This window comes from Anomaloglossus baeobatrachus, chromosome 5 (genome assembly GCF_048569485.1).
Source record: "Anomaloglossus baeobatrachus isolate aAnoBae1 chromosome 5, aAnoBae1.hap1, whole genome shotgun sequence".
In the NCBI taxonomy this organism is placed as follows: domain Eukaryota; kingdom Metazoa; phylum Chordata; class Amphibia; order Anura; family Aromobatidae; genus Anomaloglossus; species Anomaloglossus baeobatrachus.
Genome location: NC_134357.1, coordinates 592,517,005 through 592,540,732, shown reverse-complemented (window position 1 = coordinate 592,540,732; position 23,728 = coordinate 592,517,005). Strand labels below are relative to the sequence as shown.

General features: G+C 44.1%; 1 protein-coding gene across 1 annotated transcript in view; it reads left to right on the top strand.

Annotated features, from left to right (window-relative positions):
* Positions 1–19,544: 19,544 nt before the first annotated feature.
* ABCC3 (ATP binding cassette subfamily C member 3) overlaps positions 19,545–23,728 on the top strand; it is a 64,824-nt gene continuing 60,640 nt past the window's right edge. The window contains exon 1 of the mRNA XM_075351483.1: positions 19,545–19,767. Within this exon, the coding sequence (XP_075207598.1) occupies positions 19,720–19,767 (48 nt within the window). The 5' untranslated portion in view covers positions 19,545–19,719. The remainder of the gene's footprint in view (positions 19,768–23,728) is intronic.

Sequence of the window (23,728 nt, the reverse complement as noted above, 5' to 3'; positions counted from 1 at the left end):
CATAGGGGCAGTATTATAGTAGTTATATTCTTGTATATAGGGGCAGTATTATAGTAGTTATATTCTTGTATATAGGGGCAGTATTATAGTAGTTATATTCTTGTATATAGGGGGCAGCATTATAGTAGTTATATTCTTGTACATAGGAGCAGTATTATAGTAGTTATATTCTTGTATATGGAGCAGTATTATAGTAGTTATATTCTTGTACATAGGGGGCAGTATTATAGTAGTTATATTCTTGTACATAGGGGCAGTATTATAGTAGTTATATTCTTGTATATGGAGCAGTATTATAGTAGTTATATTCTTGTACATAGGAGGCAGTAATATAGTAGTTATATTCTTGTACATAGGGGCAGTATTATAGTAGTTATATTCTTGTACATAGGGGGCAGTATTATAGTAGTTATATTCTTGTATATAGGGGGCAGTATTATAGTAGTTATATTCTTGTATATAGGGGCAGTATTATAGTAGTTATATTCTTGTATATAGGGGGCAGTATTATAGTAGTTATATTCTTGTATATAGGGGCAGTATTATAGTAGTTATATTCTTGTACATAGGGGCAATATTATAGTAGTTATATTCTTGTATATAGGAGCAGTATTATAGTAGTTATATTCTTGTACATAGGGGCAGTATTATAGTAGTTATACTTTTGTACATAGGGGCAGTATTATAGTAGTTATATTCTTGTACATAGTAGCAGTATTATAGTAGTTATATTCTTGTACATAGGGGCAGTATTATAGTAGTTATACTTTTGGACATAGGGGGCAGTATTATAGTAGTTGTATTCTGGTACATAGTAGCAGTATTATAGTAGTTATATTCTTGTACATAGGGGCAATATTATAGTAGTTATATTCTTGTATATAGGGGCAGTATTATAGTAGTTATATTATTGTATATAGGGGCAGTATTATAGTAGATATATTCTTGTATATAGGGGCAGTATTATAGTAGTTATATTATTGTATATAGGGGACAGTATTATAGTAGTTATATTCTTGTACATAGGGGACAGTATTATAGTAGTTATATTCTTGTATATAGGGGCAGTATTATAGTAGTTATATTCTTGTATATAGGGGCAGTATTATAGTAGTTATATTATTGTATATAGGGGCAGTATTATAGTAGATATATTCTTGTATATAGGGGGCAGTATTATAGTAGTTATATTCTTGTATATAGGAGCAGTATTATAGTAGTTATATTCTTGTACATAGGGGCAGTATTATAGTAGTTATACTTTTGTACATAGGGGGCAGTATTATAGTAGTTATATTCTTGTACATAGGGGCAGTATTAGGCCATGTGCACACTTTGCGTTCAATTCCGCAGTGTGTAAGTCATTGCCTGTGCGTCTTTTTCGGCTGCGTTCTGAGACGCATTCGGCAGAACGCAACGTGCACACATTCCTGCAGAATTCATGCGTTCTGGATGCTTTCTCTGCCATAGACAGAGTGGGAAAAGCATCCAGAACGCACATTTTTTACAGTGTGGTCCCACTCGGCTCTGCAGCATCCCCATAGACTTGCAGCAGAGCCGAGTGGGACCACACTGTCAAAAAGAGCATTGCTGGCTGCGACACTGTGCAGCGCGATCAGAATGAAGTCCGATGAACATTACCTGACTTCATTGTGATTGTGCAGTTACATCGGAAGCTGATAGGAGCGGCAGTAGAACACCGCCGCTCCTGTCAGCTCCATGCAGCAACTGAAGTGAGTAGCGCGATCAGCTGTGCTGTCACTGAGGTTACTCGCGGTTACCGCTCTCAGGTGGAGGACTGCAGCTGTGGCCGCGAGTAACCTGAGTGAAAGCACACCTGATCGTGGGGCTCACTGCAGTCGCTCAGGGGATTTGCGATCACAGGTGAGTCCTTCACGTGTGACCGCAAATCAAGCTGCGGCATACACTACACAGTGTGCCACGGCTTGATTTGCTGTCACATGTGAAGGATTCACCTGTGATCGCAAATTTCCTGAGTGACTGCAGTGAGCCGCGAGATCAGCTGTGCTTTCACTCAGGTTACTCGCGGCCACAGCTGCAGTCCTCCACCTGAGAGCGGTGACCGCGAGTAACCACAGTGACATCACAGCTAATCGCGCTACTCACTTCAGTTGCTGCATGGAGCTGACAGGAGCGGCGGTGTTCTACTGCCGCTCCTGTCAGCTTCCGATGTAGCAGAGCTGAAAGCGTCGTGTGACCTTGCGTGGATTATGTCGGACCTGGAGGTGTTTTTGAGGAGTTATTAAAGTGGTGAAAAAGGGTGTTTTTTTGTCTATCATTCCAAATAAAGGATTTTTTGGATGTGTGTGTTTATTTTCTTTAACTTACAGGTTAATCATGGAAGGTATCTCGGGGAGATGCCTGCCATGATTAACCTAGGACTTAGTGGCAGCTATGGGCTGCTGCCATTAACTCCTTATTACCCCGTTTGCCACCGCACCAGGGCAATTCCGGATGAGCCGGGTAAAGTCGTGGGACTGTCGCATCTAATGGATGCGGCAATTCCGGCGGCTGCTGGCTGATATTGTTAGGCTGGGGAGCTCCCCATCCTGAGAATACCAGCCTTCAGCCGTGTGGCTTTACCCTGGCTGGTATCAAAATTGGGGTGCAACCGCACGCCGTTTTTTTCCCAATTATTTATTTGTGTTACTGCTCGATATAGTCACGCCCACCGGCGGCTGTGATTGGTTGCAGTGAGTGTTATACTAGTTATTTTCTTCTATAAGTGCAGTATAGTATATCAGCGTTGTTGCTGTGGATTAGGAGGCGTCTGTACAGTGTAGTGTGGTTATACCCCGGTTGTGCAGTAATCATTCAGAGCCGGTCACTTTACGTCTTTCTGGAACATCTCAGGAGTCTTGTGCTGGATTTGTATTTTCTTTCCCGTCCATATCTCACTTTGCAGCTTTCATTGATAAATTCACACTGTCCTTTCTGCCACAAGTGATGCTTTCCAGAGGCCTGAGATATAGAAGCCTCGCTGTACATTCACCTCCTTCCCCAGGTTTCTTGCCAAAATAACCACATTTGCTGTAAACCAGAGAAAATGCGAGAAGCGAAGAATGTGCAACGTCAAGAGAAAAGTAAGAAAATATTTATCGGAAGCCGAGCCGGCAGTGAGACTCCTTTCTTTCACCTTAAAGGAAAAATAATTATTATATTATTATATTATATTATTATATTATAATTATAACTTATAATCTAGAGTGTTTTTTTTTATTTTTTTTAGTTTATTTTTAACATTTTTTTTTTTACTTCCATGACCACAATCCCAGCAGCCATGAGATATCGTCATCTAGCTGTAGTGTCAGCGTCCAGCCGAGGTTGTGGCAGGTCCTCGATGGCCGTGAAATTCATGCCCTGAAGTGACATCTTTCTACACAGTCTTATGAAATTTACACATAATGATGACAGCTGAAGACAGCTGAATGACACGGAGTTAACGTCTTATGAGCTGAGGCCCTAAGGATAGGAGGTCGGATTCATAAAGGCGGCTATTATAGAAAATTCTGTCGTAAAACTCTTTAAACTTTCGCAACTTTTTTTCTTTTCTGCACAAAAAAGCATGTTTTGACAGAAAAAAAGCTGCTGAAAAAAGTGCATTTTTATGCTTCTTTTCATGCTTTTTCCATGCTTTTTAAAGCTTCTCATGTTTTTTTAATGCTTATTTTCATGTTTTCTTCATGCTTCTTTTCATGTTTCTTTTTCATTCTTTTTTATGCTTCTTTTCATGCTTTTCATGCTTTCTTTATGCTTTTTTCATTCTTCCTTTCATGCTTCTTTTTATGCTTCTTTCCATGCTTTCTTCATGCTTCTTTTCATGTTTTTTTTTTCATGCTTCTTTTTCATGCTTCTTTTCATGCTTATTCATGCTTCTTTTTACATGCTTTTTTCATGGTTCTTTTTCACGCTTTTTTATGCTTCTTTTTCGTGCTTTTTTTCATGCTTCATTTCATGCTTATTTTTCATACTTTTTCATGCTTCTTTTCATGCTTTTTTTCATGCTTCTTTTTCATGCTTTATTTCATGCTTTTCATGCTGCTTTTTTGTGTTTTTTTCATGCTTCTTTTCATATTTTTTTTCATACTTCTTTTCATGCTTTCTTCATGCTTTTTTTTCATGCTTTTTTCATACTTCTTTTCATGCTTTCTTCATGCTTTTTTTCATGCTTTTTTCATGCTTCTTTTCATGCTTCAACAATTGACATGCTGCTTCTTTTTCAGCAACAAAAACTGCAAAGAAAAAAAGAAGCAATATGGGCACAGCAAGTCAGGATTCTCATAGACTTTGCTGGGATGCTTTTTCCTTGCTTTGATTGATTAAAAGAAGCAAAGAAAAAAAAGCATGGAAAAAAAAAGCAACGTGGGCACAAGGCCTTCTTTTCTTTAATCCTGGACAATAAACAGTTATTAGGAAATTTTGAGGTCATGTTACCTCCAGCTTCGAGGCCCTCATCATTAATCGGTGATATCATTTTCCATTATTTCCTGCCAAAGCTAAACTTTTGTGTAATTATTCACTATAGAGTGCGGGAAAAACTATTGTGCCGCGAATTCAGGAAACAAAAGTTAAAGTGATTGCTGACTTGAAGCCAAGGCTGTAATGAGATTATTCTTTGGAGGAAGGAGTGACTTCCTTTATATAAATAAATCAGTGTAGTCACTTACCTCGTATGCTCTATACTATGGACTGGATGTGCTGACCGGGGCACTGTCGGTTCCTTTATTCAACACCACATGTGAAAAACCTTCAAGGTCCAACAGAAAGACTTTTGTAGAACTTTCATGGCCCACATTGTTTTCTGCACTATGTGTGTACGTCTAGAGTAGTTCTTCAAGATTTCCCCTAAAGCTCGTGAACTATACCAATGTGGAAGCATTCTAGTCGTTATCTCAAAGACGGCAAGGTACGTGACCTTATGCTGACTGAGTTCTTAGGTTCCAAAAGTGTGCACTTTGGCTTCTTAGGGGCTGAAATACACCTTAAGGTTTTGGCTAGAGATGATCAAAAAGTGTCCGTCCATGACTCCTAGACTTGAGCCACACAGAGCATTGCGCTGCAGTGGTGACGTTCCACCAGGTCTGGGGATGTGGTTAGGTAGGAGGAGGTTCATAGGACTCCTGACATGGCCTTGGACCAGGGTCCTGCAAATCATTTTGCTCAACTCTAGTTTTGGCACCTAGGTGGGTAGTCAGTCGATATGTGTACCAGGCAAGTTGTAGTCACCACAAGTTCCAAGGGACTAGTAAAGTGTGGCAGCCTCCAAGGGATGAGTTGTGTTCAGTTGTAATATTGCCTTTACCACAAAGCCTGGATGAAAAAGTACTTTTGAACTGGAGTGAAGGGCCCCAGGGCAGGTATACACAAAGTTAAGTAAGACCCAAGGGACATGTGGGCTCCTTACTTATAGAGGAAGCCCCAAGGGACATGTGGGTTCCTTACTTATAAAGGAAGCCCCAAGGAACATGTGGGCTCCTTACTTATAGTGGAAGCCCCAAGGAACAGGTGGGCTCCTTACTTATAGAGGAAGCCCCAAGGGACATATAAGCTCCTTACTTATTGAGGAAGCCCCAAGGGGCATGTAGGCTCCTTACTTATAGTGGAAGCCCCAAGGGACAGGTGGGCTCCTTACTTATAGAACAAGCCCCAAGGGACATGTGGACTCCTTACTTAGAGAGGAAGCCCCAAGGGACATGTGGGCTCCTTACTTATAGTGGAAGCCCCAAGGGACAGGTGGCTCCTTACTTATAGAGAAAGCCCCAAGGGACATATGGGCTCTTTACTTATAAAGCAAACTCCAAGGGACATGTGGGCTCCTTACTTATAGAGGAAGCCCCAAGGGACATGTGGGTTCCTTACTTATAAAGGAAGCCCCAAGGAACATGTGGGCTCCTTACTTATAGTGGAAGCCCCAAGGAACAGGTGGGCTCCTTACTTATAGAGGAAGCCCCAAGGGACATATAAGCTCCTTACTTATTGAGGAAGCCCCAATGGACATGTAGGCTCCTTACTTATAGTGGAAGCCCCAAGGGACAGGTGGGCTCCTTACTTATAGAACAAGCCCCAAGGGACATGTGGACTCCTTACTTAGAGAGGAAGCCCCAAGGGACATGTGGGCTCCTTACTTATAGTGGAAGCCCCAAGGGACAGGTGGCTCCTTACTTATAGTGGAAGCCCCAAGGGACAGGTGGCTCCTTACTTAGAGAGGAAGCCCCAAGGGACATGTGGGCTCCTTACTTATAGTGGAAGCCCCAAGGGACATATGGGCTCTTTACTTATAAAGCAAACTCCAAGGGACATGTGGACTCCATACTTAAAGAGCAAGCTCCAAGGGACATGTGGACTCCTTACTTAAAGAGGAAGCCTCAAGGAACATGGGGTCTCCATGTGGCAGTTCACCAAGCAGTTGAAGAGTGTTGTCCAACTGAAGCCATTCTAAAGGTTTCCCAATATCTTCACGAATTTCCAGCATGTGCCTACTGTCTATTACATGTAAAGAAATAACAGTGAAGAGGCCATTATCCCGAGAGATATAAGGTCTGGAACCACACGTTAGCTACTGCTGTGACCACGGCATTTTCTTATCGAGGGAGCCATATTTGGTCCCCCAATAACAACCCGACGAATCTTCTAATTAACTCCAGAGTGGACATCTAACCTTGAAATATCATCATCGGCTTACGTTTCATGATTTGAGGTCCAGTTTCAAGAAATTTCTGAAATGTTGCGTCACTTTGTCATTAGCATGGAGATGTCGAGAAGAAAAATGAGCCCGAATACACGGCCGAGTGAGTTGGATCCCACAATGTATATGATTTCTGCTTCTAAGGAATATTGAGTTACTCGGCTGCATCCTTCCCGCTCAACACCGTGTCTACAAACGAGCGTTCCTCCGAGCTCCGCCAGACGTTCCTCTAATTCATTTACACAGCTCCACATTTAATCGCACGGGTCGACTGCCGGTCAAGTGCTGTGGAAATAGATTATACAACTGCTCATTGGGACAATATGGAGCTTTGTCAATCTACATCCAGTTGCTTTACATTTTCTAAAACTATTCCCCCTGTCACGCTGACAAGAAAAACGAGCTGACTCCGGGATTCTGAGGAGGGGACATCTGAGGTGACTGCTGCCGATGGGTGAACATATAAGCAAGGGTCGAGGGCGATAATCTAATCATTCCTACCTTGTGACGTAATAAATCGTGACCAGTTTTGGAAATGTTCGATGCCTCACGAACTCTACTGCTCCCGGCGCTGATGAAATCCTTGGGTTGTGTGTTTTCTCGCTCGGTTGCTTTCATGTTCAGTCATGTTCATTGATAATGAACACTTATAATATGTTAGCATTGCTGTCCGGTTTGGAAGAAGCACAAAAATATGTGCGCCTCTACAACCAAAGCCATCAGTGCCTCAATTCGAGAAGCCGTCGCACCGTCCACCTCGGCGCCGCGACGGCTCTTCTGCAGGATTCTCCACTGACGCTCACCTCCATCTTTTCCCACCACATTACATAGAACCCTTTAACCACGATCATTTGTAAGTTGTCTGAATAAACCTCATTTAGCGTCTCCTTTAAATCTTTGGTAATCTAGACGTTGGGTGAGTTTCTTCCATCTGCCGCGGGAGGCTCATGGGCTCGATTACCTTTCTATTACCAGCAGGGAGTGGCGCATTGTAGTACAATGTTATCGGGACTGTGTACACAGGGACATTCCTCAGCCATGTGGTTATTAACCTGTATTTCCACAATCTTCTCACCCCCGACTCCTTCCCGGATGAAATTCTTCTACCCACCCGTAACTGTGCTGCAGGTCATAGTTATCGTAAATCCAGAGAGGTGCTATAATGAACCCGCGTGACGTGAGCAAAGCGAAAAGTGATGGGTGACGCTGCGTCATCACTTCACATCATGCTGCACCACAGGCTGGAGCGCTGCACAAAACTTTCCTAGGAAGGTGATATATGTGTAATGTAGTAGATGTCACCTGCAGTCCTATGTAACACCACAGATAACACAGTGATATCTCTGAGTACAGATAATGTAGTTGATGTCACCTGCAGTCCTATGTAACACCACAGATAACAATGCTACTGTGGCGTGAATGCGGTTGTTGCTCATGAGACATCAGCCATTAATGATAATGACATGACTCTGCTTATTCTGTTCCAGTATGTACAGTAAAGCTAACGGTGAGAGGCAATGTCAGCTAACTGTCGGCACCATCCAACGACACAGCTCATTTTTGTATGAGACATTCCCTTTCATATAACTGTGAAGGTTAACCTGGGTGACTAATCAAGGAGAGTGACATTTCACTGAGCACTTACTCACTTAGTCGGGTGTGTAATAATAGACCACGTGGAGCGTGAGCCTGGAAAGCTCCGGTGCTTGAAATCTGATGAGTAATGCTGATTCCGCCGTTTCATTCATTGTGGAATGTACCCAGCATTAGGAGACCTGTGTGGACGCATTGTTATCAGTCACCACCACTGTCCTACATGTGTCTATGTTATGGCAGATCCTTATCTCTTTTTGCATTGTTTTTTTGTTTAACCTTTCTCCACTCAAGATCCCTATACATGGGCCGAAATTCAGGGTAAAGATCAAACATACCACAAGTCAACCGGAGGAAGAGCAAAATGCTTATTCATAGGCTGGTTCGTGTGTTTACGCGGGGCCTAAAATCACCATTCTCATCAGCGCATCTTCCATGTACACCTGTCGATTAAGATCATTTGGTTCCCTATCAGGCTTTCATTGGCCCAAGTAATAGGGCCAAAAGGAGCACTGATCGGCTTGTTATATTATATGATCGGTCCAAAAAAGGTCCAAATAAAGGTAATCGTTCCAACCAGAGTGAAGAAGGTCCAAATAGTGGTATTTAACCCTCCCAAGCGTAAAAAGTCCAAAATAGAGATAATATCCCTACCCAGGGTCAAGAAGGTCCAAATAGTGGTAATCTCCCCACCCAGGGTCAAGAAGGTGCTAATAGAAATAGAGTTCCCACCCAGGGTCAGGAGATCAAAATAAAGGTAATCTCCTCACCAAGGGTCAGGAAGGTCCAAATAGTGGTAATCTCTTCAGCTAGAGTCAAGAAGGTCCAAATAGAAGTAATCTACCCAACCAGGCTCAAAAAGTCTAAAATAGAGATAATCTCCCTAGCCAGGGTCAATAAAGTCCATATAGTGGTAGTCTCCCCACCCAGGGTCAAGAAGGTCCAAATAGTGGTAATCTCCTCACCCAGGGTCAAGATGGTCCCAATTGAAGTAGACTTCCCACCCAGGGTCAGGAGATCTAAATAAAGGTAATCTCTTCATCCAGGGTCAAGAAGGTCCAAATAGTGGTAATCTCTTCAACCAGAGTTAAGTAGGTCCAAATATAGGTAATCTCTCCACCCAGGAACAAGCAGGTCCAAGTAGAAGTAATCTATCCACCCAGGCTCAAAGAGTTCAAAATAGAGATAATCTCCCTACCCGGGGTCAAGAAGGTTCCATTAGAATTAGACTTCCCACCCAGGGTCAGGAGATCTAAATGGAAGTAATCTCCTCACCGAGGGTCAAGAAGGTCCAAATTGAAGTAGACTTCCCACCCAGGGTAAGTAGATTCAAATAAAGGTAATATCCTCACCCAGGGTCAAGAAGGTCCATATAGTGATAATCTCCCACGCAGGGTCAAGAAGGTCCAAATAAATCTCACGACCCAGGGTCAAGAAGTTCCCGATAGAAGTAGCCTCCCCACTAAGGGTCAGGAGGTCCAGATAGAGTTAATCTTCCCACCCAAGGCCAAGAAGAGCACAATAAATGTAGTCTCCCTACCCAAGGTTATGAGGTTCAAATAGATGTAATCTCCTTACCCAAGTTTGAGACGGTCTCAATAGAGGTATTTTCCCCATCCAGGGTATAGAAGATCCCAATAGAAGTAATCTCCCCATCCCTAGTCAAGAAGGTCTCAATAGAGGTCATCTCCCCACCCAGAGTCAGGAAGGTTCAAATAAAACTAATATCCTCACCCAGGCTTAGGTCAACACCAAATCAGTGAGTTTATACAGCCTCTTATGTACTGAGAATAACCAGCAACTTGGTGAATGGAGACAATCACAGTGATCAGGAACGACCACCGGGAAACCTGAAGAACCAGCCAGAAAACAGGACTTTCTGGAGGAACACTACTCAGATGGTGGCCAGGAGCCAAAAAAGATTTGATGTCCTATTAGCCTCCCGCTGTTGAGACAATACTGGATGTTTTTTTCTCCCCTGTGCTTTTCATCGCATGCCACTGCTTTGATCAGACACAAGTAAAGTAAATATCTTCGTTTTAATGTGCTCAGACGCGTTCAGCTCGGCCTAAACCCAAGTGATCCCTATCAGTCGATGTGAAAATACATCTTAATGACTATTAGTTTTGGAATCGTTTCAGCCCAGATCTGATAATATCTCATCATCCTTTTGAGTAAGACTTTATATTAGAAGAAGAAAATGACTTCCTTCAATGTGTCCGCTCTACTATTTGTCAGTTTCGAGAAGCCTCTCAGTAGATGGCAGCACCATTTACTTACAGTATTGGAATATTTTTGTCCCATAATGAAATTTCTGAAACACAGGTCATTGGATTAATCTCCATGTAAGTGCGTGGCCCAGCGAAAGATCCCTACCTACTATTCTGAATCCTCCGGCAAGTCCTAAAAGTCATTTATTAGGGGATGTAGAGAGATTCTGCAGGTTAAACATTCATCTGAATGGCCTACAGAAGCAGTAGCTGTGATCTGAGGTTTATGAGGATCTCAGAGAATGCAGGTTATTCCGACTGTTCGAAATTATGACATCTCAGAACAATTGCTTGCCGAGTCATTTATAGGGTAGGGTTCAGGAAGAAAGTTTTTTTCCTTTTTATTACCACCACAATAGAAAATGTTAATGGTCTATAAACTGCTCAACAAATGAACAGAACCTCCTAGGAAAACAATGATGCCATTGCGGGAAAAAATCATTTTGTATTATTGTCAACCAAGGAGTGTTGTCTGCCCAATGTCAGGAGGTACCCAATGTCAGGAGGTACCCAACGTCAGGACCTACCCAACGTCACTTTTCAAGCCCATGTTTTATTGTGCTGATGCTGTTCTCTGGGGACCACCAACCCTTCATCAGTCTCGGCAACTCTCCAGGCCAGGAAATCAAATTGAAAGCTTCTCCGACTCTGTAGAGAATTAATGATGTAAACTAATAACGTTCAGGTTTCTTCTTCATCCTTGGATTCCTGGGGGAAGAATGTAATTGAGTTGCTTATCGAATTTTCCATCTATATATATTTCTACAGGATCTATATCTGGCTGTGAGAAGACGCTTCCAGTAAAGAAGAGATATTGGAAAGCTCTTCTAAAAATAGGTTCTCCACTGTCGATGGATCCAACCTTGCCCTCGAGTGGTAGTTCTCCACTGTCGATGGATCCAATTTTGCCCTCGAGTGGTAGTTCTCCACTGTCGATGGATCCAATCTTGCCCTTGAGTGGTAGTTCTCCACTGTCGATGGAGCCAATCTTGTCCTTGAGTGGTAGTTCTCCACTGTTGATGGATCTAATTTTGCCCTTGAGTGGTAGTTCTCCACTGTCAATGGAAACAATTTCGCCCTCGAGTGGTAGTTCTCAACTGTCGATCAATCCAATCTTGCCCTCGAGTGGTAGTTCTCAACTGTCGATGAATCCAATCTTGCCCTTGAGTGGTAGTTCTCCACTGGCGATGGATCCAATCTCGCCCCTCAGTGGTATGTCTTCCCCGTTGGACATGCCCTTAAAGAATCATCTACAGAAAACTCGAGACTGTCTCTGTGGCTTTAGTTTACGATACTTGGAAGTTCCCATTGTGAAATGTATTGAGGGAAAACAAATTGAATGGAGGCTTATCAAAGAGCTGTCAACCTACACTTCCACATAAACTCAACTCCCGCTAATCGGAGAGTCACTGTGTTTATTATCTGCGCCCATAAGGAAACACATGGGAAGGAACTGGCTTTCATTAGTCCATTTCCCTTCCTGAATCTTTCAGGGAATTTACAGAATTGTTGCCTTTATTTGAAATAGAAGTAAGTTACGCAACAGTTCGTAGCCAAGAATACCAAAGCAAGAAACAAAAATAATACTGCATCGGCTTCGTATAGAATATTTCTTCGGAATTTGTAACCTTTAACCAAATTCTATGCACAGTGATCAGTTCAGATCTGCGATATACATGAATACATGATACTCAGGAATATCATGCCAGTCAGAATTGACGTATCACTGATTGGATGTCTAGTAGTGCCTCTCTACGGTTGTCACGAGTGTATCATGGTTGACAGACAGTCCTGTGGTATCTAGCTGGAGAAGGTCACGGCATTTGGCTACACAAACTGCTCCTTGACATTCTATTTTTCCTGCTGTGGTGTAAATGGTATCCTATATATCTTCTCTGCTTGGGGTTTATCTCTTTCTTTTTAGGACCCTGTGGATATCCTCACCTTAAATATTCACATTTTCCCTTAGGCTTTGCTGGTGATAATGTTATTTTCCTAGACAAGCCTTGGATGCAAGCAGTTGGCTTGTATGCCTCTGAAGTAATACTGTTGTTCGTTGCTGTACCTCTGCCAGAGTCACCCTGGAGATAAGTTATCCTTATACTTTCCCTGTGTGTTAGAACTTAGTGGGGCTGACTAAGCGCTCATCCCATCCGTTCCCTACCTAGGGCCCAATATAGAGTCAGCAATGGTCAGGTATCCTGCTGTTGAACCTATGTATTGTGATCAGGGAAGCCAGGGGCCAGAGGAAGGTTTGATCAGGGGTCACCATCTCCCCCTGACTTAGACACGGGGTTTCCTCTTCCCTGTCGCCGTATGCGAGGTACTTCCCCATACGTAGCGTGACATTATTACCAGCCATATAAAGCAGAGGAATTTGGGGGATACTGCAGGTAGGCAGGCCCACCCAGAGCACAAGATTGCTCTCAATGACAGGTTTACAGGTGGTAGAGACAAATTTTTAGTATTTAAAGATGCCTTTAATTTGTACTTTAGGCATTTCATTTAATTCCTCTGGAGATGAGGGACAGCGGGTGGGGATTGTAACCTCACTATTGCAGGGGGATTTGCAATCCTGAGCCTTCTCTTTGCTACATACCTCCAGTTGTCTCCCATCGGTGGATGGATTTTTTGAGGCCTTAGGTTTCATCTATAATAATCCTGACCGAGTCTCCTCGGCTGAGTCCAGGCTACGTTGCCTCCAGCAGGGAAGTTGGTCGGTGCAGATTTATTGTTCAGAATTTCGCAGATGGGCAACCAACACTACGTAAATGGAACGACCCGACTCTTAGAAGCCAAAACTGTCAGGGACTTTCAGAAAGGTTGATGAATGACTTGATGATTTATGAAACCCTGAGCCCTTGGAGGCTGCCATGTCCTTAGCTATATGTGTGGACAGACGCCTCCGAGATAGACCACTTTCCCGCAAATCCTCTCTTGGGGCAGCACCCTATCATCGGGAGGGGGGGAGCGATTTGGGGGGTCAACAATAATTTGTGGGTTTGGAGGAGCCCATTCATTTAGGGGAGCCATTACGTTTCCACTGAAATCTGCAAAAAAAAGGGTACAAAAACTCATTTTACTGAAGCTTGCACCTCAGTTCCTAACAAAAAGGAACCTCTGGGACTTGGTGGTGTGGGGGTGGACAATCGAGTCGTGTGTTTGTTGTCTACATGTAATTCTCGGCACCACTTGCTCAGGGATGCCTGACACAGATAGTACATGGTATAACGCTGAGGGTAGGACCCTGCATTATGAAGTAATTTTCTGCTATCACTCCTATCGTACTGGGTCTACCCTGGTTAGTGAAGCATAATCCTGTAGTGGATTGGCAATCCCAGGAAATTATGGAGTGGGAAAACTACTGTATTGATAATTGTCTGAACACTTCTCTCTCTGCGGCCCCTTACCTGCATTTTTGTTTGGGTTTGAGGATGTATTTTCGGAGAAGGGGTGTCAGGATTTGCTTCCCCATCTTGTTTATGACTGTCCCATTAATCTGCTTCCTAAGAACAAAACTACCCAAATCCAGAATATATAATATTTCTGGTTCAGAGAGACAAGCCATGAAGTATTACAGTCTGGGAGTCTGGAGAAGGGACGTATCAAACCCTCCTCTTCACCCGTGGTGGCATGGTTCTTCTTCAATAAGAAGAAAGACCACTCAAGACACTTATCCTCTCCGTCTGATTCTGGATTTGTTCAGCCATATTGTGGAAGCTAAATGGTTCTACAAGTTGGACTTAAGGGGGGGTTATAATCTGGAAGGAATCAGAGAAGTAGATCCTGAGGGGCATTTCGAAAGTTTGGTCATGTCATTTGGTCTCACTAATGCCCCTGGCTTTGAGAGTTCCTGAGGAGGAGCGTTTTGCCTCTCTTCTGTATGGCAAGGGGTTCAGAGTAATTTGAAGGTGATGGGAGGCAGATACAAACGTATAGCTGACAAGAAATGCTTACCAGGTCCAGACCTAAGTGTGAATGACTATGTTTGGTTATCTATGAGGAAAATCAGCTGGGACCTAGGTTTATTAGTCCCTATAAAGTTATTGTCATCATTACCCCAGTAGTGTTTTGTCTGGAGTTACCTCAGGCTCTTAGGATCCTCAATGTGTTCAATAGGTCTCTGCTCAAGAAGTTTGTGGTACCCTTGGAGCCGTCTCCCTTGCCGCCGGCCCCAATCGTGGTTGATGGCAATTTAGAGGCTAAAATTGTTGATTCTCATTTTCTACGTTGTTCCGTTCAATACTTGATGCACTGGAGGAGATACGGGCCAGAGGAGAGGATGTGGGCTCCACTAATGGATGTGAATACCACCAGGTTAGTTCATTCATTTCACGCTTCCCATACATATAAGCCTGGTCCTGAGACCACTCGTAGAAGGGGGAGTACTGTCACGGGTGTGTCACAATTAAGAGACAGTCCTGTGGTGTGCAGCTGTAGAAGGTCGCAGTGTTTGGCCACCCAAACTGCTCCCTGACATTCTATTCTTCCTTCTGTGGTGTTTCTTCTTTTCTTGGGGTATATCCATTTTCTTTTTAGGACCCTGCGGATATCCTCACCTTTCAGCTGCTAATCATCATCTCTTCCCCTTGTGTCCTTAAATACTCATATTTTCCCTTGGGGGTTGCTGGTGATAATGTTATTTTTCTACACAAGCCTTGGATGCAAGCAGTCGGCTTGTATCGCTCTGAAGTAACACGGTTGTTCGATGCTGTACCTCTCCCATAGTCACCCTGGAGATAAGTTGTTCTTATACTTTCCTGTGTGTGCTTTAGAGTTTAGTGGGGTTGACTAAGTGCTCATCCCTTCCATTCCCTACCTAGGGCCCAGCACAGATTCAGCCAGCACCAGGTATCCTGCTCGGCACATAGGTGTAGAACCTATCTAGGGTGGTCAGGGCAGCCAGGGGTCAGTGTAAGGTTGCGTTAGAGGTCACCATCTCCCTCATCCCTAGGCACAGCATTTCCTCTTCCCTGTCTCCATACGCGAGCTACTTACCCGTACATAGCGTGACAACAGTACAGGGCGGTGCTACATATCCACTACGTTTCTTCCTGATGAGCAGCTCCTTTGGATGAGATCTGTTTGTGCTGTACAGGATCTGAAAAAAGATCCTGTCCTCTACATAGAAAGTGAAGTCACACTCATCCAGAGTCAGGCAGGAAGCACGCATTGTCCAAGCTGTCTCCTATATATTATTATGTATGTACAGCTGGTATAACCTGGGCATCTCCTGTATATAATTATATATGTACAGCTGGTATAACCCGGGCATCTCCTGTATATAATTATATATGTGCAGCCGGTATAACCTGGGCATCTCCTGTATATAATTATATATGTACAGCCGGTATAACCTGGGCATCTCCTGTATATAATTATATATGTACAGCCGGTATAACCTGGGCATCTCCTGTATATAATTATATATGTACAGCCGGTATAACCTGGGCATCTCCTGTATATAATTATATATGTACAGCCGGTATAACCTGGGCATCTCCTGTATATAATTATATATGTACAGCCGGTATAACCTGGGCATCTCCTGTATATAATTATATATGTACGGCCGGTATAACCTGGGCATCTCCTGTATATAATTATATATGTACGGCCGGTATAACCCGGGCATCTCCTGTATATAATTATATATGTGCAGCCGGTATAACCTGGGCATCTCCTGTATATAATTATATATGTACAGCCGGTATAACCTGGGCATCTCCTGTATATAATTATATATGTACAGCCGGTATAACCTGGGCATCTCCTGTATATAATTATATATGTACAGCCGGTATAACCTGGGCATCTCCTGTATATAATTATATATGTACAGCCGGTATAACCTGGGTATCTCCTGTATATAATTATATATGTACAGCTGGTATAACCTGGGCATCTCCTGTACATAATTATATATGTACAACTGGTATAACCCGGGCATCTCCTGTATATAATTATATATGTGCAGCCGGTATAACCTGGGCATCTCCTGTATATAATTATATATGTACAGCTGGTATAACCTGGGCATCTCCTGTATATAATTATATATGTACAGCTGGTATAACCTGGGTATCCCCTGTATATAATTATATATGTACAGCCGGTATAACCTGGGCATCTCCTGTATATAATTATATATGTACAGCCGGTATAACCTGGGCATCTCCTGTACATAATTATATATGTACAACTGGTATAACCCGGGCATCTCCTGTATATAATTATATATGTGCAGCCGGTATAACCTGGGCATCTCCTGTATATAATTATATATGTACAGCCGGTATAACCTGGGCATCTCCTGTATATAATTATATATGTACAGCCGGTATAACCTGGGCATCTCCTGTACATAATTATATATGTACAACTGGTATAACCCGGGCATCTCCTGTATATAATTATATATGTGCAGCCGGTATAACCTGGGCATCTCCTGTATATAATTATATATGTACAGCCGGTATAACCTGGGCATCTCCTGTATATAATTATATATGTACAGCTGGTATAACCTGGGTATCCCCTGTATATAATTATATATGTACAGCCGGTATAACCTGGGCATCTCCTGTATATAATTATATATGTACAGCCGGTATAACCTGGGCATCTCCTGTATATAATTATATATGTACAGCTGGTATAACCTGGACATCTCCTGTATATAAGTATATATGTACAGCCGGTATAACCTGGGCATCTCCTGTATATAATTATATATGTACAGCCGGTATAACCTTGGCATCTCCTGTATATAATTATATATATACAGCTGGTATAACCTGGGCATCTCCTGTATATAATTATATATGTACAGCTGGTATAACCTGGGCATCTCCTGTATATAATTATATATGTACAGCTGGTATAACCTGGGCATCTCCTGTATATAATTATATATGTACAGCCGGTATAACCTGGGCATCTCCTGTATATAATTATATATGTACAGCCGGTATAACCTGGGTATCTCCTGTATATAATTATATATGTACAGCCGGTATAACCTGGGTATCTCCTGTATATAATTATATATATATATACAGCTGGTATAACCTGGGCATCTACTGTATATAATTATATATGTACAGCCGGTATAACCTGGGCATCTCCTGTACATAATTATATATGTACAACTGGTATAACCTGGGCATCTCCTGTATATATTTATATATGTACAGCCGGTATAACCTGGGCATCTCCTGTATATAATTATATATGTACAGCCGGTATAACCTGGGCATCTCCTGTATATAATTATATATGTACAGCTGGTATAACCTGGACATCTCCTGTATATAATTATATATGTACAGCCGGTATAACCTGGGCAACTCCTGTATATAATTATATATGTACAGCCGGTATAACCCGGTCATCTCCTGTATATAATTATATATGTACAGCCGGTATAACCCGGGCATCTCCTGTATATAATTATATATGTACAGACGGTATAACCTGGGTATCTCCTGTATATAATTATATATGTACAGCCGGTATAACCTGGGCAACTCCTGTATATAATTATATATGTACAGCCGGTATAACCCGGACATCCCCTGTATATAATTATATATGTACAGCCGGTATAACCCGGGCATCTCCTGTATATAATTATATATGTACAGACGGTATAACCTGGGTATCTCCTGTATATAATTATATATGTACAGCCGGTATAACCTGGGCATCTCCTGTATATAATTATATATGTACAGCGGTATAACCTGGGCATCTCCTGTATATAATTATATATGTACAGCCGGTATAACCCGGACATCTCCTGTATATAATTATATATGCACAGCTGGTATAACCTGGGCATCTCCTGTATATAATTATATATGTACAGCCGGTATAACCTGGGCATCTCCTGTACATAATTATATATGTACAACTGGTATAACCTGGGCATCCCCTGTATATAATTATATATGTACAGCCGGTATAACCTGGGCATCTCCTGTATATAATTATATATGTACAGCCGGTATAACCTGGGTATCTCCTGTATATAATTATATATGTACAGCCGGTATAACCTGGGTATCTCCTGTATATAATTATATATGTACAGCTGGTATAACCTGGGTATCTCCTGTATATAATTATATATGTACAGCCGGTATAACCTGGGCATCTCCTGTATATAATTATATATGTACAGCCGGTATAACCTGGGCATCTCCTGTATATAATTATATATGTACAGCCGGTATAACCTGGGTATCTCCTGTATATAATTATATATGTACAGCCGGTATAACCTGGGCATCTCCTGTATATAATTATATATGTACAGCCGGTATAACCTGGGCATCTCCTGTATATAATTATATATGTACAGCCGGTATAACCTGGCCATCTCCTGTATATAATTATATATGTACAGCGGGTATAACCTGGGCATCTCCTGTATATAATTATATATGTACAGCCGGTATAACCTGGACATCTCCTGTATATAATTATATATGTACAGCCGGTATAACCTGGACATCTCCTGTATATAATTATATATGTACAGCCGGTATAACCTGGGTATCTCCTGTATATAATTATATATGTACAGCCGGTATAAGTCCTATGACCCCCTCTTGGTCGGCGGTGTGTAGACCATTTTTCGGCCCCGGTATTACACCCGCCAGCCCTTCATCCTCCCGTCGCTCCTCAGCCGCCAGCTGTGTTATAATAATAATTGTGCGGGTTCCAAACACGGATTAATCCGTTTATCGATGACTCCGTCTGCTGCGTGCGGAGTCCGGGGATGACACGGACCATCTGCTCCGTCGCGATGTCACCTTACGATATCCTGACGGGGAATATTTAAGACGCCTTCCCCCGGCTGGAGCTGGGTGTGGGGAATAGTCACATCATGGAGGGAGGGAACCATCAAATTCACTGAAGGAGGAGGAGGAGGAGGAAGAGGAGGAGGGCGGTTGTAAAAAACCAGGAAATACAGAATTTGCACCATCTGCACATCGATCCATACAACTGAGAAAAAAAGCAGAAGTGGAGCGCGAGCGTCTCTGCCCTCGTCATACAGAGCCCCCGCGCTGGGAGTACCACCGTCACCCGCAGTGGATGTCAGTCACTGGCCGCCGGTGACCAGGAGCCGCTCTCCTGCAAATCATGGAAGCCTTCTGTGGAACCGACGGGAAACTGGGCTCCAAGTTTTGGGTAAGAACTTTTACTTTTCACCTTCTTACGTTATTATATTATTTTCTTACGATTTCAATTGTATCGATGACATTTTCATAGTTTTTGCTGATTTTATCCTCATTGGTTTTCCGCTGTTCGATTGACGTAAGCGACATCATCCAAAATTGAGAAACTATTTTCTAAACAGTTCATAAATTGTTTGCAAAATCAAAGCATTTTGTAATATCGAATGATACATTTACGCACTTTCTGCTTTACGTTACGGACGTCTCCAGTGAGACGAGTCCTCGCGATTTTTTTTTTCATTTTTTACCGCGGTTTCGGTTAAAAATTAGCCCAGAAATATTCCGTAGAGTGTAAACTGTATGGTGACCGTCAATAGATACTGTATAAATGTGACATTCAACATGGAATCCGCCTCATATCCCACATGTGAGAAAAGTCCCTAAAACACTGAAGTATTAGGAAACGAGAGGACTGATAGTTCATGTGTGGGAAGCAGGAAAATGAGCGGCCGGATCTGAGCGTCCGTCGTGAAGACCAAGTAGTGATGTCTAGACGACTGGTCAGAGCATCTTCCACATAGCAGGTCTTGTGGAGTGTTCCCAGTAAACAGCGAGTTTCGTGGGGTATTCCTGGTATACGGAGGGTCTTGTGGGGTGTTCCCAGTATACGGAGGGTCTTGTGGGGTGTTCCTGGAATACAGAGAGTCTTGTGGGGTTTTCCCAGTATACGAAGGGTCTTGTGGGGTGTTCCCGGTAAACAGCGGGTCTTGTGGGGCATTCCCGGTAAACAGCTGGTCTTATGGGGTGTTACCAGTGTACGAAGGGTCTTGTGGGGTGTTCCCGGTATACGGAGGGTCTTGTAGGGTGTTCCCGGTATACGGAGGGTCTTGTAGGGTGTTCCCGGTATACGGAGGGTCTTGTGGGGTGTTCCCGGTATACGGAGGGTCTTGTGGGGTGTTCCTGGTATACGGGGGGTCTTGTGTATTGTTCCTGGTATACGGAGGGTCTTGTGCGGTGTTCCTGGTATACAGCAGGTCTTGTGGGGTGTTCCTGGTATACAGCGGGTCTTGTGGGGTGTTCCCAGTATACGAAGGATCTTGTGGGGTGTTCCTGGTAAACAGCGGGTCTTGTGGGGCATTCCCGGTAAACAGCTGGTCTTATGGGGTGTTACCAGTGTACGAAGGGTCTTGTGGGGTGTTCCCGGTATACGGAGGGTCTTGTAGGGTGTTCCCGGTATACGGAGGGTCTTGTAGGGTGTTCCCGGTATACGGAGGGTCTTGTGGGGTGTTCCCGGTATACGGAGGGTCTTGTGGGGTGTTCCTGGTATACGGGGGGTCTTGTGTATTGTTCCTGGTATACGGAGGGTCTTGTGGGGTGTTCCTGGTATACAGCAGGTCTTGTGGGGTGTTCCTGGTATACAGCGGGTCTTGTGTATTGTTCCTGGTATACGTAGGGTCTTGTGGGATGTTCCCGGTATATGGAGGGTCTTGTGGGGTGTTCCCAGTGTACGAAGGGTCTTGTGGGGGTGTTCCCAGTATACGGAGGATCTTGTGGGATGCCCTCAGTATACCGTGGGTCTTGTTCGGTGTTCGCGGTATACGGAGGGTCTTGTGGGGTGTTCTCACTATGTGGTGGGTCTTGTGGGGTGCTTTCAGTATACGGTGGGTTTCGTGCGGTGTTCCCAGTATACTATGGGTCTTGTGGGGTGCTGTCAGTATACTATGGGTCTTGTGAGCTGTTCCCTATATGCAGCAGATCTTGTAGGGTGTTCCCAGTATATAGTGGGTCTTTTGAGGTGCTCTAAGTATATGGAGCGTCTTGTGGGGTGCTCTCAGTATACAGTGGGTCTTGTGGGGTGTTCCCGGTATATGGAGCGTCTTGTGGGATGCTCTCAGTATACCGTTGGTCTTGTGCGGTGTTCCCGGTATACGAAGGATCTTGTGGGGTGCTCTCAGTATACGGTGGGTCTTGTACAGTGTTCCCGGTATACGGAGGGTCTTGTGGGGTGCTTTCAGTATACGGTCGGTCTTGTGGGGTGCTCTCAGTATACGGTGGGTCTTGTGGGGTGTTCCCGGTATACGGAGGGTCTTGTGGGGTGCTCTCAATATACGGTGGGTCTTGTGGGGTGTTCCCGGTATACGGAGGGTCTTGTGGGGTGCTCTCAGCATACAGTGGGTCTTGTGGGCTGCTCTCAGCATACGGTGGGTCTTGTGGGCTGCTCTCAGTATACGGTGGGTCTCATGGGGTTCTCTCAGTATACGTTGGGTCTTGTGGGGTGCTCTCAGTATACGGAGGGTCTTGTGGGGAGCTCCCAGTATATGTTGGGCCTTGTGGGGTGCTCTCAATATACATTGGGTCTTGTGGGGTGCTCTCAGTATATGGTGGGTCTTCTGGGGTGCTGTCAGTATACGGAGGGTCTTGTGGGGTGCTGTCAGTATACGGTGGGTCTTGTGGGGGTGTTCCCAGTATACGGAGGATCTTGTGGGATGCCCTCAGTATACCGTGGGTCTTGTTCGGTGTTCGCGGTTTACGGAGGGTCTTGTGGGGTGTTCTCACTATGTGGTGGGTCTTGTGGGGTGCTTTCAGTATACGGTGAGTTTCGTGCGGTGTTCCCAGTATACTATGGGTCTTGTGGGGTGCTGTCAGTATACTATGGGTCTTGTGAGCTGTTCCCTATATGCAGCAGATCTTGTAGGGTGTTCCCAGTATATAGTGGGTCTTTTGAGGTGCTCTAAGTATATGGAGGGTCTTGTGGGGTGCTCTCAGTATACAGTGGGTCTTGTGGGGTGTTCCCGGTATATGGAGCGTCTTGTGGGATGCTCTCAGTATACCGTTGGTCTTGTGCGGTGTTCCCGGTATACGAAGGATCTTGTGGGGTGCTCTCAGTATACGGTGGGTCTTGTACAGTGTTCCCGGTATACGGAGGGTCTTGTGGGGTGCTCTCAATATACGGTGGGTCTTGTGGGGTGTTCCCGGTATACGGAGGGTCTTGTGGGGTGCTCTCAGCATACAGTGGGTCTTGTGGGCTGCTCTCAGCATACGGTGGGTCTTGTGGGCTGCTTTCAGTATACGGTGGGTCTCATGGGGTTCTCTCAGTATACGTTGGGTCTTGTGGGGTGCTCTCAGTATGCGGAGGGTCTTGTGGGGAGCTCCCACTATATGTTGGGCCTTGTGGGGTGCTCTCAATATACATTGGGTCTTGTGGGGTGCTCTCAGTATATGGTGGGTCTTCTGGGGTGCTGTCAGTATACGGAGGGTCTTGTGGGGTGCTGTCAGTATACGGTGGGTCTTGTGGGCTTCTCTCAGTATACGGTGGATCTCGTGGGGTTCTCTCAGTATACGTTGGGTCTTGTGGGGTGCTCTTAGTATACGGAGGGTCTTGTGGGGAGCTCCCGGTATAGGTAGGATCTTGTGGGGTGTTCCTGGTATACGGAGGTTCTTGTGGGGTGATCTCAGTATACTGTGGGTCTTGTACAGTGTTCCCGGTATACGGAGGGTCTTGTGGGGTGCTCTCAGTATACGGTGGGTCTTGTGGGGTTCTCTCAGTATACGGTGGGTCTTGTGGGGTTCTCTCAGTATACGTTGGGTCTTGTGGGGTGCTCTCAGTATACGGAGGGTCTTGTGGGGAGCTCCTGGTATAGGTAGGGTCTTGTGGGGTGTTTCCGGTATACGGAGGTTCTTGTGGGGTTCTCTCAGTATACGTTGGGTCTTGTGTGGTGCTCTCAGTATACGTTGGGTCTTGTGGGGTACTCTCAGTATATGGTGGGTCTTGTGGCGTGCTCTCAGTATACGGTGTATCTTGTGGGGTGCTCTTAGTATACAGTGGGTCTTGTGGAGTGCTCTCAGTATACGTTGGGTCTTGTGGGGTGCTCTCAGTATACGGTGTATCTTGTGGGGTGCGCTCAGTATACGGTGTATCTTGTGGGGTGCTCTCAGTATAAGGAGGGTCTTGTGGGGTTCTCTCAGTATACGTT